Here is a 19,842-nt window from a genome sequence, read left to right as displayed (position 1 = left end):
ATCTTGAGGGCCCCAAGAAGCTAAAGCAAGGGAGTTAACCGCTTAAAGGACACTCCGTTTTGGGCTTAAAGGGTATTCCGTGATTTTTAATTACATTTTTTTTTCGGTATACTAATAGCATTTTAGCATTAAACATATTACGGGGTGTCATGATGGGTTAAGGGGGTTGGGGTGGGAAACACAGGCATAGATATTCGTGTTTGGTCAAACACAACTGTGCCATCTAGTTTCTTCTCCTCCTCCTTCTTCTCCATCAAACACATCATTCTGTCAAGGCTAGCGCTAAAACTACAAAGGCCCTGGGGCCCATATGTGGTACACTTATGGGCCCTACCCCGTAGAAGTGCCTTTTGCCCATCTTGGCCCCAGAGGTCAAAGGTCACGGGCCCCAGGGGCCCAAATGTAACAATAACGAGCACACCGTTTCTCATCAATTAAAGCAGCCTCAGGGCCCTGAGTTGGTACACTGATAGCCCTAGGGGTACTCTATATTTACAAATATACAAGAGCCCCATATGTTATATAATTTGGGCCCCAGGGGGCCCATATGTTAAGATATGGTGCAACAGATTGACAAGGCTAGCTCTAAAAGTACAAGAGCACTAGAGCTCATATGTGGCATATGTATGGGCCTTAAGTTGTAGGTGTGCCTTTTGCCCTTTTTGGCCCTAGATGTACAAGGCTAGGGGCCCCAGGGGCCCAAATGTTAAAACAAAGGGACAGCCGTTTCTCAGCAAATGAAGTAGCTACAAGACTCAGATTTGGTACACAGATAGGTCTTCAGTATTATATTGTCATATGTATATATATGACCACCATATGTCACATAATATGAGCCCCAGGGCCCCAAACGCTAAAACATAGGGCCGGCCGTTACTCAGTAAATAAAGCAGCTACAATGCCCAGCTTGAGTCTACTGGTAGCACTTGAGAATTATATTTCAACATATGTACATGAGCCCCATAAGTCAAATATTCTGGGCCCCAGGGCCCCAAATGTTAAAACAAAGGGCCGGCCGTTTCTCAGCAAATAAAGTAGCTACAGGGTTCAGATTTGGTACACTAAACGGTCTTCAGCGTTATATTGTTATATGTACATATGAGCCCCATGTGTCACACAATATGGGCCTCAGGGCCCCAAACCTTAAAACATAGGGCCGGCCATAACTCAGTAAATAAAGGAGCTACAATGCCCAGATTTAGTCTACTGATAGAACTAGAGAATTATACTTAAAACATATGTACATGAGCCTCATAAGTCAAATACAATGGGCCCCAGGGCCCCAAATGTTAAAACAAAGGGCCAGCCATTTTTCATCATATAAAGCAGCTTTAGGGCTCAGAGTTTGTACACAGATTGCACCTGAGAATTACATTGTTATATGTACATATGAGCCCCATATATTACATAATATGGGCCCCAGGGCCCCAAACGCTAAAACATAGGGCCGGCCGTTACTCAGTAAATAAAGCAGCTACAGTGCCCAGCTTGAGTCGCCTGATAGCACTAGAGAATTATAATGCAACATATGTACATGGACCTCATAAGTCAAATATAATGGGCCCAGGGCCCCAAATGTTAAAATCATCAAATAAAGCAGCTTCCGGGCTCAGAATTTGTACACAGATTAGTTTGATAATATTATTGGAAATACCAGCGTGAAGTGTTAAGGCTGTTCCAGTTAAATTACATATCCATTGGCTGTTCCATTTAATTTACATACTCCTTCTGAAATGGTCCCAAAATAGGCTGTTCCGTTTAATTTACATACTCCCTCTAAAATGGCTGTTCGATTTAATTTACATACTCCCTCTGGAATAGTTTTCCCCTAATCATATTGCATAGCCTCACTGTGAATAAGAGAGACTGACAACAGCAACCTATGGAGAGTAAGAGAGACGCCTCCCCTGGGAGGGGACTTTTTTGCTTGGCTACAGGCCAAGCAATATTATCATTCGTTTGCGACCTCGTCCTTTGACCTGAAGTAGGAAACTAGTCTTGTTAACATGCATTTGCTTCATCCTCAGTAAAACAATGTTGTAGGATAATGCTTAAAATTTAAGTTGTGGGTTTGCAGGAGGCTAAAGAGTAGCCTCACTCCCACATGACTTAATTCATCTTAGCTATATATTCAGCAGTGAACTCTTTGACTTGACCATGTTAACCCAGGGACGAAATAGCAACCTCCCAGGTAACCTTGTTTCCCTCATAAAGCAGTGCTCAGTTAAGTGACTGTTTTTTGACCTGGAGGATGATGAGTTTTAATGATTGTTGACAGGTGTACCATATATGGAACTTGCTTGTTTCCAAGATAAATTTAACCAAATTCCAATAATTATTATATTGTCCTTGGACATGGAACAATTGACCAAGAACAATTTTGGTGGTTAATGAACTTTCGCATCACAGTCCCGGGATCACAGTATACATGGTATAAGAGAGTGTAATACCACAGTCTATATTCATGTGTTTTACTTCCATGGTCTATGTTACGGCAAAATTCTTGATTTAATATAGTGTTTGTCAGTCATGTTTGACGTTTGGGAGAATGGATAGCTACTGTTTTATAGGTAGGTGGGTATTTAGGTTGTGGGTTGGTAGTAGATTGTATACATGTAGGTAGCACAGACCATCTAGACTATATGGTCTATGTTTATAGGTATAGGTATATATTGCCTATAGGTAGGAAGGTAACAATGCATCTAGGGCAGGTACTCCTAGATGGTAGTTGCTGTTGGAGCAGGTGTAATAAGGGCCGGTGCTGGCTTGGACTGATTGGATCATATCGTTTCATATAACCGAGTATAGGCCTATTGCATTAACTGCAATATGAGTTCATGTAGTGTAGTATGTTCTTTGTATTTATTTTTTGATATATTTCATTCAGTTTGGGTATTCCAAGGCCAAGCTCTCCCTTTTAAAGGGATTTTTATTACAATGTCTTTATTTTAAGTGCTACGAGAGTGCAACCTACATTAAATTAAAGCTTGTGACATGGACTTTTTACACATTTTCCGCCCAATTGGGCGACTTTTTACAATTTCTTTATTTTAAACCCTCAGCAAATAAGGACTGTAAGTTTGGGTACACCGATAACATGCGGGTATAGCCGTATTTGTGTACAAATATATAGCCTTCTAGTTATTATTATTACTAATATTATCACAGTTGTTTGATGTGATAATTTATTAATTTTTCTAACAAAATAATGTTCTAGACCTGAATAATACCAACAGCAATCACACTACTGATACACATATATTTTGTAGCTATTTTTAACATAGATTTTGTTTCTTTATCAAATTATTCACTTTTTTCTGCATTTTTGTGGTAATTTGTAATTTTTATATTCTGTACATAATCTGTATATTTGTGTGCAAATTGAGGGCGCTATTTACATATATTTTTAATTCAAATTCGCCAAATAATACGAGTTATACCTTACATTTAATGATAAATAGTTTTTTGAAAATTCCCTTGTCATTTAGTCTGTTTGCTGATGTTCTGATACCATTTTACAAGTGTCTACCCCTTGTAACGATGAAAACAAGATTTAAGATAAATAGCGCCATCATTGTTCAACTTTTCTTTAAAATGACCCCGTTTTACATGCCATCAAACAACCGTACGATTTCCGTTTTGTGACATTATTTTTGCTTTGCTACAGCTTCAAGCATACCGCTGTCAATGATATCCCATTTTATCTCCGCATTTGTCATGCGCAAATTGAAACACAACTCGACGAAAGCTATCGCAATTGTTGTTGTGTTACAAGTCATCGTTACCATAGTTCTGACTGCAGCTCTCTTTGTCAAGTGCCCTACACCAGATATTGCTGGATACACCGTTTCGTATCGGGATAGGTAAAGTACATTACAGGTGCCTTAGAAAACATGTAATATTTTACAGCTTTTTTTTTTACAGCCAAATCGATGGCAATAGTCTCTTTAGTCAAATACAGCAAATCCTATGTACATGTACAATGTAGGATTATCAACATTTAACAACCAAATTCATTGGCAAAGTGAATTTAAGGTGGGGAATCAACGCATTAATTTTTGCAGAAAATTGACGCCAAAAGTATAAATTTACGTAATATTTTGTTTTTACGGGAGGGGGGGGGGTCATCTGGGGGGATAGAATTCTGATCGGCAACCATTTGCCCCTTCCCATGTCTCCCCCCTCCGCCGCCAATAACAATGTTGTCTAATATACACAACTCATTGACCCACCTGGGTCACGGGTACTATCGCCGGCTAATAGTGTCGGTCCCAGCCGGTTTGTGCTCCTTCGTTACTAAACTAACCGCCTGGCGACAACTCATAATGCGTCATCTTTTTCTGTCAACCAACCATTGGGCTTTAGTGGTTGATGGGCATGGGCATGCGGCGATATCCACACAATGCACGCGAGTACGCGTCTTGCATGAAAGGCAATAACCATGATAACAGACAAACGAATGTCTATGATAGGCGCCTCCGAGTCCTATTGTAACTATTATATATTTTGCGCTTGCGGTTAGCTACAAATCTGGGCGCGGCGGTATATTGTTCAGTGTCATTTTTACACAGGTCGCATCCTAATTCCGCAGTCACGTGGTCCCATAGCCAATTGAAAAACTTTTTATAAACCAATCAGCAATCATTATTCAAGCTTTTCGCCAGACGGTTTGTTTTGTGACGAAGGAGCACAAACCGACTGGGACCGAGACTACCTATTTATATGGTCACCTTAGTGACAGATAGCAGACTCATGGGAAACTCAATTTGTGTCGTTAAGTTAACGTTATGAGCTTTACCAGTTGTCGCCACAGGCGTAGTACATGGCACTGTGTAGTAATATTTTAATTAGCATTTTGTCTTGCTACATTAGCAGACCCAATGACCAAGTAGTTTTTAATCATTTCAAGCAGCCTTTTTCTTCTGTTTTCTGATAGAAACTCTAGCATGATTTTGCATGTAGATTAGGTAATTTCCAGACATCAGAGGGCCTAAAAAGTGACGGTCAATCAAGTAGTTTTCCTAGTCAGACTGTCCTTAAAGTCATAATGTACAATCTTTTTTCAGAATTTACCTTTATTTTTTCAAAAGCGATTTTTGGCATATTTGTAATACTTACATGTTCTAACTTAAATCTATGAGCAAACTGTCAAATTCGTCCTATTTGTAGTAAAACGGGACGATTTTCTGTTGGTCCGACATAAAGTCATAATTTTTAGATTATGACTTTATGTCGGCCACGATCGAAACCGTAGTCTCCTACAAAACTAGCTTGGTTACGCTCCCTCCACATGTGGAGAGAGCCTAACCAAACTGGCAGCATAAGTAACTAACTCTGAGACCGCACTCGCTGTCCTAATCCAAATAGTGCGAGATGTTTCGAATGATAGAGGTGAAGTTTATGATGTTGTTTCTTTGCAAATTCCCAATGTTTTTCGCGTCCAAATGTATTGGGAACTTTCATAATGATTGCATATTATCATTTTAGAAGAAAAAAAAGAAAAATCTAAAAATTTAAAAAGATCGTACATTAAGGCTTTAAGATCTGAGTCGCTTCTGTGAATTCGTAAGACAAATTTAGTACGGGACTTTGTTTTGGTGGTGTGAGATCTTCAAAAATCCCATATACCATAACACCTCGTCTACAAGCATATAGAGTGATTTTTATGAAGGCTATATTAATATACCAAATGCAATAGATCGGTCTTACAATAGTACTTGTTTGTATATGCTTATATAGGTAAATATGTTTGCGAAAATTCCATAATGTTCTAATTTTGTGAATGGATGGCGCCTGGATTAATTTAGCTTTCATCAGAAGCACTATATATGCTTATAGACGAGATTTTACGGTATTGCATGTTACAAGTAGGCCATGTTAGAAATTTTACAAGATGTTAAATTACCTCAAGATGCTTTAAATATGTCCACAGTCGTCGTCATCATCATGATCAGAGGGTTTGTTTGTTCTTCCTTTCGTTCAGGACTTCTTCGGAATGCTATGATGACTGTTTTTGCCAAGACCAGGACTTCTTTCCTGTTTGTGGAGCAGATGGTATCACCTACACTTCTCCGTGTGTTGCTGGTTGTACTTCTTCTAATATATCTTTTGGAAGCGATGGGCCACAGGTAAGTTATATCACTTAGCGGTGGCGATTAAAGACCCATTCAGCGATTTGCTCATCCGGGCAATCGTAAAACTCATCAAAATTCAGATTTTTGTACCTTTGTCATTGTTATAGATGTGCTAACATAGCCTGCTTGTGGTTCAGACGAAAGCTGTGTATTAAAGACAAAATAAGGCATTTACATGAAACCTGTAATTTATATACTGAGAGTATATAAATTAGCTACATGTATTTGAATGGGGCCTCAACTTTGACAATACTGCTGTTTTCCTCAAATTTTTCATTTAAAAAATACCAAATGACAATTTCAATGACTTATCCTTCACTTTTAAGCTATTTATAAACAATTTTATTTTGTTTACACTTTCGCTGGGATCACTCGGAATGGGACATTGATTGAACTTGTCCCGAGGAGCTTGTCCCACCATAACGATATTCTGCATTGAAAACCGTCCTTTTCTGAATTCCAATGCTTCTTATGCTATTTATTTGAATAAGGGCCGCTACAGATATCTCGTTGGTAGCAACACAAAACGCGTAAAGGTTTAACTATATCCTATAAGAGTTATTCCTTTTTAACTATTACAGATACAGTTTAATAGCTTGAACCTTAAACTTCAATTGCAAATGGAATTGGGCCACTGAGAGATAACGGTGGCACGGTTGTTTGATAGCATGTAAAACTGTAGTCATTTTAAAGTAAAGTTGAACAATGATGGCGCTATTTAAGTCCAATCGTTTGCATTGGCACACAGTATTTACGGCTGTTTCGTATTAATTTAGCTTTCATCAAAACATTCTATATGCTTGTACACGAAGTTTTACGGTATATAGATAGAAATCGACTGATGCTCTCATATAATTGTTACCTTGCTATCTCCAACAATTTAACCCTCTTCCACTGAAGGGAAATCCTTTTTCGGCGCGCTCAAACGTCCGGATTAACCACCAAATGGCTAATGAGATGTAGTTGCGATACCATCTTTTGCACGAACTTTTAACCCGGGGGTAAGACGGACCGTCAAGCTTCGATGGTAGGAGGTTGTTTGTTTGTTTGTTTAAACGGTCGCTCCGTTCGGAGACACACTTAGGTGCTGATGGGAACATGCTCAAACAAAATGCTTAAGCCAAGCTGGTGAAAACTTGCAAGGAACACACCTGGTATAAACTGTGTTTCCACGATTTCTTAATATCCAAAAACAACTTTTGATAGGCATATTCTGTTAAACAAAAATTCTCTCAATATTTCTGTCTTCGTTCTCTTCATAGGCTGGTTATAGAGAGTGTTCATGTGTTAGCGAAGTAGCAAGTAGCAGCTTCAGTGCGACACCAGGTTTCTGTGAATTAAAATCAGAATGTTATATGGTCATTGTTAGTGTGCTGCTAATCTGTGTGACACTCTTCCTTGGAACCTTCGTAGTTCAGCCGCTTTTATACACGATACTAAGGTAAGTAAAAGGGGCGTAATATCAGTTATAATAAGTTGCTGATAAATCGCCGAGCGAATTGCATACTTGATTGCTGAGCGCTTGCGATGCATCGTTTTTGAAAAGCGATGCAATCGCCAAATTTTGCGATACATTGTACGATTGCAGACGACAATTGAAATAGCCTTTTCACCATGTTGACATGTGTCACTCCTCATGGGCTAAAAATACAGCACATATAAAGGCATGATTTTTAAGGACGTCCCGGCAGCAAATGTTGCAATATGGCTTTAAACGATAAACATGCAACGGTAGCGATCACGGGGTAAATGACACCACTGAACAAGCACGAGTTTGTTAATCAAATTCCCCACATAAGCCCGTGATTGGTAAGTAAACGCGTAAAAACAGGAGGTATTCATCTAGTGCCTTCTTCGGAAAAAATGAATCGCAGAAAATGGCGCGATGTCGGCTTTAAAAAGCAACTTTTATAAGCATTAGGTATCATAAGGTATGAAGGTAAACGATGGATCGGGGCGATGGGAAGGAGGTCATATAGTTAGGGTTAGGATTAGAGCCAGAGGAGGTCATGGGTAGGATTAGGGACCTCCTTCTCATCGCCCCGATCCAACGACTAACTAGGCATTGTTAGGGAACAAACCAAAAGATCAATGACGTCCTATAAACGAAACTAGGGGGAGGGGGTAAAAATACTCGATTACGTTTGTACAAAAACATCGGTCTGAAGAATGTGTCATTATTATTATTATGGCAAAATTTTTAACATTTCTTTATTACGTTTCTGGCAGGAAGGGAGGGGGTCGGCAGAGAAACGAAACTAGTTACGTTTATAGGACGTCATCGATCTTTTGGTTTGTTCCCATAACATGGTACCTTTACTGAGAAAATAAAGTTTCCTAATTACTAACTTTTGAAACGGTTTGTATGTCTGAATATAAAAACAAACCGTCGCCTTTTTGAGTTTGATCGACAGGTGACGCCGGATCCGAACTAGTGTTTTTTATCTCTTCCGTTTATAGTCTTTTACATTGCTTTTATATCTCTCTGTTAGGATTTGCGATGACGATGACCGTCCTGTGGCACTCGGTCTTTTTGGTGCGATTACAAAGACTATTGGTACGTACTTTGGACCCAGAGAAGACATGGAAGATACCTTATGTCCCAAAACCCTTTGTAACATGATATATCACCTCATTTCACCCCACCCAGGTGCAATGGGAAGCTGTTAGGGGTAGTCACAGTCGTTGTACTGATGGACCCTGCGCCACTTGTAGGCGCTTGTAGGCTGCAAACGTGGTTCCGACATATTCTAATGACGGCAGAATAAATGTAAAGCGCTTTGAGGCTGTTTACGGCATAAAGTGCTATATAAATATCTACATTTTTTTAATGACACTCCCATGACTTTGTATAGGTTCCCCTTCGTTTTCAGTTTGAGAATAAACTTGTTAAACATGGGTCGATAGTCAAGAAATGAACATATTTTGCAGGATCTGAATGCACGGTGCTCTTTTGATTGAGAGAGGGAGGTACATCGCTACCGGCCCATTTTGCACCAGATAGAAATTCAAAACAGAAAACTAAAATGGGAGACATGCACTGTGGGAAGTGTAAGAAATCTTTTCTGCTTTGGAACCGTATATTATATATTACTAGGCGGTTACCCGTATTTCGGCTATCATGGTTATTGGCTTTTGCAGATCTCAAAATCAGGGTGTGTCCTTTGGCTGGGATCACGTTCCTCACAGCTGAGCTCAATTGCAGCTTTTTGCAATTTGACCTACTTTTCGCCCTCAGTTTGAAATTTGACCTGACCTTTGACCACGGATGACCTAACAAACGCAAACCTGATCTTCCTTGGCCAAAGTTACACCCACCCACAAAGTTTGAGCTCCATTATATGAGCAATTTGAAATTTTTACGTTTTTTGACCTATGACCTCTTAACCGTAGGTCTGACAAAAAGGTCACCGTGGAAACTTTTGTTTATTAGTCCAATGTCCACTCACCTACCAAGTTTGAGCTCCATAGAGGCAATTTGAAATGTCTACCTTTTTACCTATGACCTCTTAACCGTAGGTCTGACAAAAAGGTCACCGTGGAAACTTTTGTTTGTTAGTCCAAGATCCACCCACCCACCAAGTTTGAGCTCCATAGGGCAATATTTCAAATTTCTACCTTTTTTGACCTATGACTTAACCGTAGTTCTGACGAAAAGGTCACCGTGGAAACTTTTATTTGTTAGTCCAAGGTCAACACACCCACCAAGTTTGAGCTTCATAGGACCAATTTGAAATCCTTCAATTGGACTTGACCCGTTCGTTGACCTATGACCTTAAAAATATAAACTCGTTCTTCCTCATATCAAGAGCTGCACCCACCCACCAAGTTTGAGCATCGAGCTACTAATAGAAGGAGATTCCACAGAAAAATCCTAATCCACTCAATAGGGTTAAGCCGATTACGCTATTCAACGCGAGTCATCACTTGAATGGATTTAATCAGTGCAGTCCCTCAAACACGGCCTTTGATGTTTATGATCGATATGCGACAATATCGATCATCTATTTTAAAATTTAATTTAAACCGACCCCCAGGTGACCCGTACCGGAAATGGATGGTATTAGTGCCATTTTGCATCGGTCACATGATCTTCGATTACGTCATTGTGTTTCCGAGTTCAAGTTGATTTACTAGCGAAAACCTGATCGAATTCCCTCATTTCCTTCCAAAGTTACAGTGAATTTATGTTTTTTTTCTGATCGTGATTAGTAATACTGGCGGGTGTCTGCGGGACTTTTAAACCAGTGGAAATGATTTGGAAAGGTTTTCCAAGACTGGCAATGTTGTTTCTACCATCCGCCAAGCTTGGCCATAAGAAATATTGGCGTTATAAAATTACCGGAAGTAAATTGTTTTCCTTTGTTTATGGTCACGGCCACAATGCTTTGTGGGTAAAAATGACGTCATTCTGCTTAGAAGTCGCGATAACGGTGGTTCATAACCGGCCAAGCTCAATAGATAAGAAGCTTAGCAAATCGATAGTGCACCATTCATACCTGATTGCTCAGTCCCGACTCATAACGATCATAGTACAAAGGGAACTGGGTTCGTGGATTCTCCTTCTATTAATAGCTCAATGGTTTGAGGAACGTGCGACCCCTAGTCTCCGTCAAAAGATGCGGTCAGAGACAGACAGACAGACAGACAGACAGATTCCGGTGAATTATAGTAAGAATTTTTGCAGTACCTCGTAGAACAGCTTGAGAAAAAATTAAATATTCACACTGATGATGTAATTATCTTTCAAAGACATCCTCCTTACCATCATCGTCAACTTTATCGTCGTCGTCATCGTCATAACTATCATCATCATCATCATAATTATCATTATCATCATGGTCGTCGTCATATCAATAGTTTTTAATAGTGGTAAATAGTATTATTTCATTATTATTTTCAAAGGTCTAATTCCCGCTCCAATATATTTCGGAGCAGCCATCAACTCAACATGTCAATTTTGGAGGATAACCTGTGGCGAACAGGGCAACTGTTTCATCTACGATATCGATAAATTCCGCTACTATTTCTTTGGTTTAACTATCGGGTTGAGTGCACTGACTGCACTTTTTAACGCATTTGCTCGGTACACACTTCCGTCGGCTTTATATTCGCATATAAAGGTAAGTGTACAGGGAACCGGTGGATATTTCGAATAATCGTTTGCCCGAATGTTCTTTAAAAGGGCGTGAGTCGTTCAGCCGTTTATCCGACCACACTAAATTGTCCAAAAAGCATTTCTTCTTATTATATGTTACATAGTCTTCGTCAAAGACTAGACTCAACAACAAAGTCATCTGAGCTGAATATGCCATACCGGCGCAAAATTAAAAACCGAGAGTGAGATTAAACATATGGACTAAGGGCACGTTGGCGCAGCGGTACTGGCGCTTTACCTAACTTGCCTCTCTCTACCCAGGGGTGAAATGGGGAGCTGCTATTAATATTGTCCATTAAGCGCCTCCTAAAGGTATGAGCATGCATTGGGCATTGTATGGCAGCTGGCATATTCTAACAACAGCGGAATAAATGTAAAGCGCTTTGGTACATGTGCACATGTCAAAAGCGCTGTATAAATACCAACATTTTTTTATTTTATCACAGACAGAGACATAATTTCTTTGAGAGCTAAAGATGTCAAGAAGTAACGTAAATTTGCCTTACTCATCAAATTCGCAACTGGCAGATTTGTTTATTCATAGATCTATGGTTTATTACATATTTATTTATTACTCATCTTCAATGTCTGGTTTTTATCATGTTCATTTTTGCAGAAACAGCCTGAACACTACTGAACAGAAAGACACCAAAGAACGATAATGCAGAGAACTACGCCAGGAGTGGTAACCATGGTAGCTCATGGTTATACTGGTAACGCACTCCACGCTATTCAATTGGCACAAGCAACATCATGGACTGAAAACCCGCTCGAATTATTGCCAATTTGGCTCGAGAGGCTTTGCCTAGGGCGGCAAAATCCCTAGGAACGGCCCTGCTGCCAAGCTATATTCGAACCCGTGACACTTAAATTGTCCCGCACACAAAAAAAACCCTTACATGCTCATACAGGGGGCAAAAATGAAACATGCTCCAAATTCACTAAAAAGATGTCAAATTATTTGTCTGGGCCTAACAAAAATGTAACATTATTTGCATGTAGGACATAGAGTTACCAAGTTATGAGGCTCAACAGGTCCAAGGTCAATTTTGCATGTTGTACATGGGTGAAACATTAGTTCATTCGATTCTCGTAAAAATCGAGGCAAACTGTTCCTCAAGTTCAAGGGATTCAGGAAAAGAATAGTTTCTTCTTATCTGCGATGTGAAGTACAGAAGATGATAAATAAATATAATTGCCATTGAATCCTATGGAATCCTACATATCTTATAACTCTTTGTTGTGTAACATGCTTATAAGATATCGCATACCGACATCGCCTGGTTAATAATTATACATTGTACAGCAGAGACACTAAAATGAATACACGGGATCGATACACGTGAATGTGCTATGAACGATGTGATATTCAGATGATAAATCTTTGGATACCGGTGTAGAAAATGATGAATAAAGAAGCCATATTTTTTCCCTTGCACTTGAACATATGTGTTGAAAGGATATGATAGTCGTTAGCTTGCGTATTGAGAAGGAAGCGTGCATATTGAGCTCAAAAACTGACAAAAATTCTGATTTTCTATGTGCCTAACTATAGCGCAGCGTAGGCTAGCTTCACTCACTCGTGGACGCAGTCTAAAAGCCAAAAGCAGATGCTCACTCACACACAGTGAGGTCAATTACCTGGATATTGTCAGTAGCCTTAGTCGGATGTCCCTCGGCTCATTATGCGTCTCAAAACTATTAAACAGGTCGGAACAAAATGACCATGCATGGCTGTGGATTCAATCTACCATGGCGATTACTGCCATGAAGATATCGGGGCGATGACACTGTGTATCGTAGATAGTGCAAACTATTATTTTTTCTGAAACCTCTAAGAGATGCGAACAATTTGCCTCAACTTTTACGAAAATTGGAGCAACTTTGACTTTTGACACATGCACAACAAGCAAATCGACCTTAGACCTTTGGTGCCCCATAACGTCTTGACTATAGGTCGTACGCACAAACTTTTTTCATTTCTGGTATCCGTGGGTCCAGATAATAAATTGAAATGTTTGAAACTGTTATTGGATAATTAATTTCTGCCCCCTATACGATCCTATGGGGTCATTTAGGGGTCTTTTGAGGGTCACGGTCTCAAAATATTGCTTGGCTGACAACAGATTCAAGTTAAGCATACCCAAATTAACCAAAATAAACTTGCCGGTTGGAACGCGATTTTTCCAAAATAGAACCCGTCTAGTAGAAAGTTAGCTTATTCGTTGTATAGTAGAGAGGTTACATAGGGTCCCGTGAATCATTTTTTGGACAAAGGTGCCAGCCGGGTAAGAATTAATCGTTAAAAAAGGTCTCCTTTATCTGTTTAAGGGAACTGCAATGAACGCTTTGAGCGTTTCAACGGCATTTTTGTGGGACATGAGAGCACATCAGACCTATCGAATTGCATTCTGAATACGAAAGAATGTCTTTCTGATATCAAATAATTTTCATTTTATGAAATTCATGATATAATACAAATTTTATGACAAATTATTAAAATTTGATATTTTTCACATTTGAGATATAACAGTCCTCGAAGTAAATTTTATAAATTTAATGATATAGTCTATCTTAAAGTGTATGTAGCTGGGAGGAAAAGACGACGATCAATTGAAAATGTTGACCTTTCATATTGAAGATGTGGATTTTTTTCCAAAAACACAAAAAAAAATGAGGTCTTTTGGGGGAAAAAATCCATATCTTCAATATGAAAGGTCAAAATTTTCAATTGATCGTCGGCTTTTCATCCCACCTGCATACACTTTAATTAGAAATCATCAGATTTATAAAGTTTACTTCGAGTACTGTTAAATATCAAAAATATCAATTTTTAATTATTTGCCATAAAATGTGTATTACATTGCAAATTTCAAAAATCAAAATTATTTGACATCACAAGGCCATTCTTCGTATTCAGAATGCAATTCGATATGTCTGATGTGCTAAATGTCCCACAATAAATACTGTCCAAACGTTCATACCCCTTCCCTTAACCCAGCTGGCATTTCTGAAAAGTGATGTGAACTGAGATAATCTGGTTAAAATGTGTTCCCCCCCAATTTTTACCCAAACATGTCAAATCTAAAAGTAGCCATAACTTCAAAAGAAAATTGGCTGCACCCTCAATTTTTGCTCTGAACTCGAGTAATAGAGGGCATATGAATATTTTATATCTGTGAACAAAAATATTCCATCATACCATATTGAGGCGAAATTTGGGTTAAAACACACTTTTTTCATGACTTTTTTTTCATTTTTTACCAAAAATGAGTGAAAATGTATTTATTTGACAAGAAATATATGTCAATGTATTGAGCTGGATCTTGAATTGAAAAAGTTTAGTGACTTGTGATGTAGACTAAGATATTTGATTTGAAAAATGCAGTTTTTGTGATTTTTAAAAACTTTTACCAAAACAAAAATGTCAATTATTAAAACAGCTATAACATAAGGTTAGCCGAGAGTTTTTCATGCGCTTGATTTCAGAGGGCGTAAGTTCATAACAGAAACAGCCATGCAGAAAATGAACAAGCGTTGGGACGTAGGCCTACTTGCAATAGAATATTGATCCACGGTCAAGACATGAAACTTGGCTTAGCTCGTGCCCGGAGCTCGTGAGTCGGGCGGGCGGGGTTACATGAGGGGCGACATGCCGGGTCGGATGCCGGGGGAGGGGTACAAGCCATTTTCGGCAAGCTACGCCCTGGAAAATGTGTTGATTTTGAATTTATAGCCTTGATATCTTTGATGAAATAAATCAATGCTGCTATTCCCCTGATTACAATGTAATAGGGTACAACAATAACATCAACAACAATATCAAAAAGCAATTATTTGCAAATCGAATTTGGGAAGAATATTCAAAAGACAGACTTAGCAGGCCTACAAATTTCTGAATTATATAAAGTGAAAACAATCAATCACTGCAGTCAGCGAATCAATCAAATAAAACTAAAAAGAAAGGAGCAAGAAAGAATAAAGAAATAGTAAAAAAGAGAAAGAAAGAGAGAGAGAGAAAGAAAAAGAACGAAAAAGAAAGTATTAAAGAAAGAAAGAAATGAAAAAAAATGAAAAAAAAAAGAAAAAGAGAAAGAAAAGAGGAAAGAAAGGAAGTAAAAATGAGAAAAGAGAGAAAAAAGGAAAGAAAATTCAGCCACATGGGGACTCGAACCCACAAAAATTGTTCATAACAGATTCCCAGTCCAACGCTCTATCCACTGGACCATACATCAACTTACGCAATTTCTAATTCTCGAAGCGGATATGTAACTATAATTTGATGTAATTACTTGATTACAATCGCGTCCGCACAATGGCTCTTAGAATAAACACGCATGTCGGCGCTGAAATTTTGAACGAACTGATGGAGGAAAAACCTCGTTTTTTGCAATACTAGCTTCAATTTGGAGTGAAAATCAAATGGGATAGCAATTGGTAGAATGTTGAGAAATAATGTAGGTATTCAGATGTCTAAATTAACGCCCCGTTATCAAGATATCGATAATTTCACAAAACAGTTTTTTCTCAGACAAGATTCTCGAAAATGTTCCCCAAAAACGGGCTTTTTAAATTTGATCGGTACTGTATTTGGTTCTTCCCCATGGCAACATTATTTCTTTAATCGATTTGTAGTACAATACAAAAAAGGAGAAAACAATCACTCGGCGTGGTTTTATACGGAACATTTGAAAAAAACTGCATGGAACGTGTTTTTGATCTTGTGAACATGGTGCGTAAAAATGATTTAAACGAAGGATTTTCAAACGGATTCTAACATTTTTTATAAACACACAAAAATAATGTAAAGATACATCCATGCACCAACATTTGACTCACTGCGATATTTGATTGCTGAGAAAACGCGGTTTTAGAGAACAACTTTATACGTTTTATACGTCTCTTATACGCTTCTTCGTGTAACCTTAACTGAAAGTAATTATAAAGTATGAACTTCATATTTGCCGTGGATAATATATGTCACATGTTAGACTACTCCGTAGTCCACTTGCCCATTGTGTATACTCTGGATATTGTATTTAAGCTTAAAACTCTGATTTAATTAATGTGTGCACAATTGATCGATTTTCACAACTGATCTTTTCAGTTACCGTACCCATGCGCATATTTTTTGGGGGGTGGGGGCTTTGGGAGCGCCAGCCCCCGGGGTAAAAGCAGGGGGCGGCCAAAATGAAGGGGCGGCGAAAGAAGAAGGGGCGGTAAAAACGAAGGGGGCGGCAAAAAGAATTAGTAAATACAAAAGGGCGAAAACTTTGATAAAGCATAAAAATGTTTTGCAAAAAATGGTACTATAGGCCTACATCAGAATGTGCTGCTTTTAGGGCGCTAGCGCCTGAAACCTTTTTTTTTTTTTTTTTTTTTTTGCTCTTCACTTTTTCAAAATTTTTCAAAAAATTGGGTCAACCTTTTCGGGCTGTTGAGGAAGGGGCGCAAAATTGAATTTTCTTCAGCCCCTGGGGTTGGGCGGCCATGGTACGCCACTGGTACCCCCTGTTTGTTAGCTTCCCAAGTGGACTACTGACTTTGACTTGCGGTTAACATTTTTAACACGGGACTCTATGGAGAGTTAGGCCAATTTCTGGCCTAACTAAAATTGGCCATGATGTAATGCATCTTTAATTGGATCTGGCTTGTGATTGGTCGCCCAGATCTCGTTATGGTTTAAATCCTCCGGGCACCTGCCATTGCCACTAATAACTACGTGGTACACAACTATGCGGCCTTTGTGTTGGCGGGAACATTGAACTCTCAATAAGTACATGAGCGCGTCTTGTATTTGCTTGCGGTTAAATTGGATTGATAAACAAGTATCATGCGTTAGGGACTTTGCCCGTTCAAAGTTCCGTTTTAAAATGCAATGTCCATAGTCGATTTTTAACTCGTAGATTCTAAAATCAGAATTGTTCAGTATTGAAGTGCCAATATAATTATGACATAATGATATGTTGCATTCAATAATATAAGCCTACGTACACTTTACTTTTGCTGTCACTAATATAATTATATAAACTTTTTCTTCACAATTTTATACTAGTATTTTGATGTAATAAATATTAGTATAATTTCGAGTTCAACTGAATGCCTTCATCATGATTAATAACATGATTTTATTTATAAAAAATCGACTATGGCATAGTCTAGTCACATGTATATTCAAAACAAAATTGCATCTTTATATTTTGACCAAAAATTTGAGGGAAAATGCATTATTTTGGTGATTTTGTTTAATTTGACCAAAAAAGGTGAATTTTACATGATAATGCATTGACTCAAAATAATTAAAATTTAAGATATTTGAAATAAAAAGTATAACAATGTATTGATACGAATGTGTACATCAAAAAGGTTATTCATGGCAACTCCCTAAAAACAAAGGTTTTTTTACCTATGACCTCTTGAAAATCAATCAAAGGTCAGCATAAAATGCTTGTTTTGGGCTAAAATGGCAATTTTTTGCTTAAAATTTTAATTTGTTCAAAAATTTTATTGTTTACTTGTTATAAGTTTTTATTACAACTAATATTATTTATATGAACTAGTACCACAGCTTGGTCAGTTACCATAGCAACCACATTTCCCACCATTTTGCAGTCAATTTTGATGGCAAAACTGCCAAAAACGATCATTTTATGTTTTGTTGACCTTCGATTTTCAAGAGGTCATAGGTCAAAAATCTTTGGTTTCAGGAAGTTACATGCATTGGTATGCTTTTATTTAAATTTTTTCTTTAAATTCCATTTTTTACCATGTAAATTTAACTTTTTTGGTCAGAATTGAACAAAATCATCAAAATAATGCTATGGGGAATCATTTACAAAGTATGCAACCTCATCAAATAGTGGGGAACTCCAGATAGAGGGTGCTTTTCAAAATGGCAGCCACAATTGTGTGATTTGGATGCCACAATGATGAAAAGGTAATAATTATTTTTGCTATATATTTCTTATATGACCCAGTGTATAATTTCAGCAAAAAATGAGATTAGAACTAAGACAGAAACAGCCTCTAGAGGGCGCTTTTGTAAAAATAGATTAATTCAGGCGGCATAGGACACGCGACACGTGACGTTCGAGGCTGGCGAAAATACAAGGCTGACAGCCCCATTCAAAATACACGGTTAGCAGTTAAAAACAACATACTTACAGTGTGGTACATTGTCGTACCCCAACGGTTTTAGAGTAAGATAATTTTGCTTTGACACCACATAACAAATTTAGAATTGTTGGTGAAGATTTCATGATTATGTGTTAATCCAATGGCGACGTCAAAAATGGCGATATCGCTTCCACCACTGCCTGGATTAATTTCCACTTCAGGTTGGTCAGTTACTATAGCAACCACATTTCCCACCATTTTGCAGTCAATTTTGATGGCAAAACTGCCAAAAACGATCATTTTATGTTTTGTTGACCTTCGATTTTCAAGAGGTCGATTTTCAAGAGGTCATAGGTCAAAAATCTTTGGTTTCAGGAAGTTGTCATGCATTGGTATGCTTTTTATTTCAATTTTTTACCATGTAAATTTAACTTTTTTTGGTCAAAATTTAACAAAATCATCAAAATAATGCAGTTCACCCAAAATATATTAGAATTAGAATTAAGGCAGAAACAGCCTCTAGAGGGCGCTTTTGTAAAAATAGATTAAAGGTGCTTGAATTAACTTAGAAGACAAATCAAATTGTCACTTGGTATCTCATTGTATGATTTTGTAGTGTGCCTCAAAGCTGCCTAATTGTCTAATATAAAAAGTGAATTACAAAGACAGTGTGAATTTTAAATGCGATTACCTAAAATGGGCGACTCCATTTGAAATCGACACCCCTGTATGAGAGATTTAGGTCATATCTTCCATAGGTGTATTAGACAAAAAGAAACATACTGAGACTTAATGCATTTCACCACACGGACAAAAGACATACAATTACACAGATGAATATTTTCAATCGTTTATTTTATTTAATAACCATTGAATCATACATTGCAGTAATAACGTTACATAGACTACATTTACATATGCTACGGACAAATAAGTCCTCTCTGCAATACCTGCCAAATGTGGGATTTTGCACAATATAGAAGTGCGTCATGCCTATAAGGAAGCTATTGCAGGTAGGACCTTAAGCATAGGCTGATTTACTGTGATGCTGCTGGTTACCATGGACATGCTAAGCTAGACTACTGGGCTATTCCATTTGAAATCCATATACCCCCTATATAGAAGACATGATCTCCCACACACAGGGTGCAGATTTCAAATGGAATCACCCATTCAGGTAACCCCATTTGAAACTCACACTCCATGTGTGACAATTTAGGTCATGTCTTCCATAGGGGGTGTATGGATTTCAACTGGAATAGCCCATGTTATTGAAAATGCTTTCGTCGTTGGGCAGGAAAACCTCCTATGTGTTTGTGGTCCCTGAACATGTTTAAAACAAAGCAGCCAATCGGTTACATGGGAGGTTCAGGGGCCAATGACACATTTTTCCAGGTTTTTCCTGCCCAACGATGCTTTGCAAAGCACCCAAAG

General features: G+C 38.2%; 1 protein-coding gene across 1 annotated transcript in view; it reads left to right on the top strand.

Moving 5' to 3' along the window:
• Positions 1-11,929, top strand: part of LOC140140530 (solute carrier organic anion transporter family member 3A1-like) — a 35,891-nt gene extending 23,962 nt beyond the window's left edge. The window contains exons 2-7 of the mRNA XM_072162288.1: positions 3,668-3,863; positions 5,984-6,128; positions 7,397-7,575; positions 8,627-8,691; positions 11,040-11,257; positions 11,909-11,929. Of these exons, the coding sequence (XP_072018389.1) occupies positions 3,688-3,863; positions 5,984-6,128; positions 7,397-7,575; positions 8,627-8,691; positions 11,040-11,257; positions 11,909-11,929 (804 nt within the window). The 5' untranslated portion in view covers positions 3,668-3,687. The remainder of the gene's footprint in view (positions 1-3,667; positions 3,864-5,983; positions 6,129-7,396; positions 7,576-8,626; positions 8,692-11,039; positions 11,258-11,908) is intronic.
• Positions 11,930-19,842: the final 7,913 nt, after the last annotated feature.

Source organism: Amphiura filiformis, chromosome 19, assembly GCF_039555335.1.
Source record: "Amphiura filiformis chromosome 19, Afil_fr2py, whole genome shotgun sequence".
Classification (NCBI taxonomy): domain Eukaryota; kingdom Metazoa; phylum Echinodermata; class Ophiuroidea; order Amphilepidida; family Amphiuridae; genus Amphiura; species Amphiura filiformis.
This window is presented reverse-complemented; position numbering and strand designations above follow the sequence as displayed.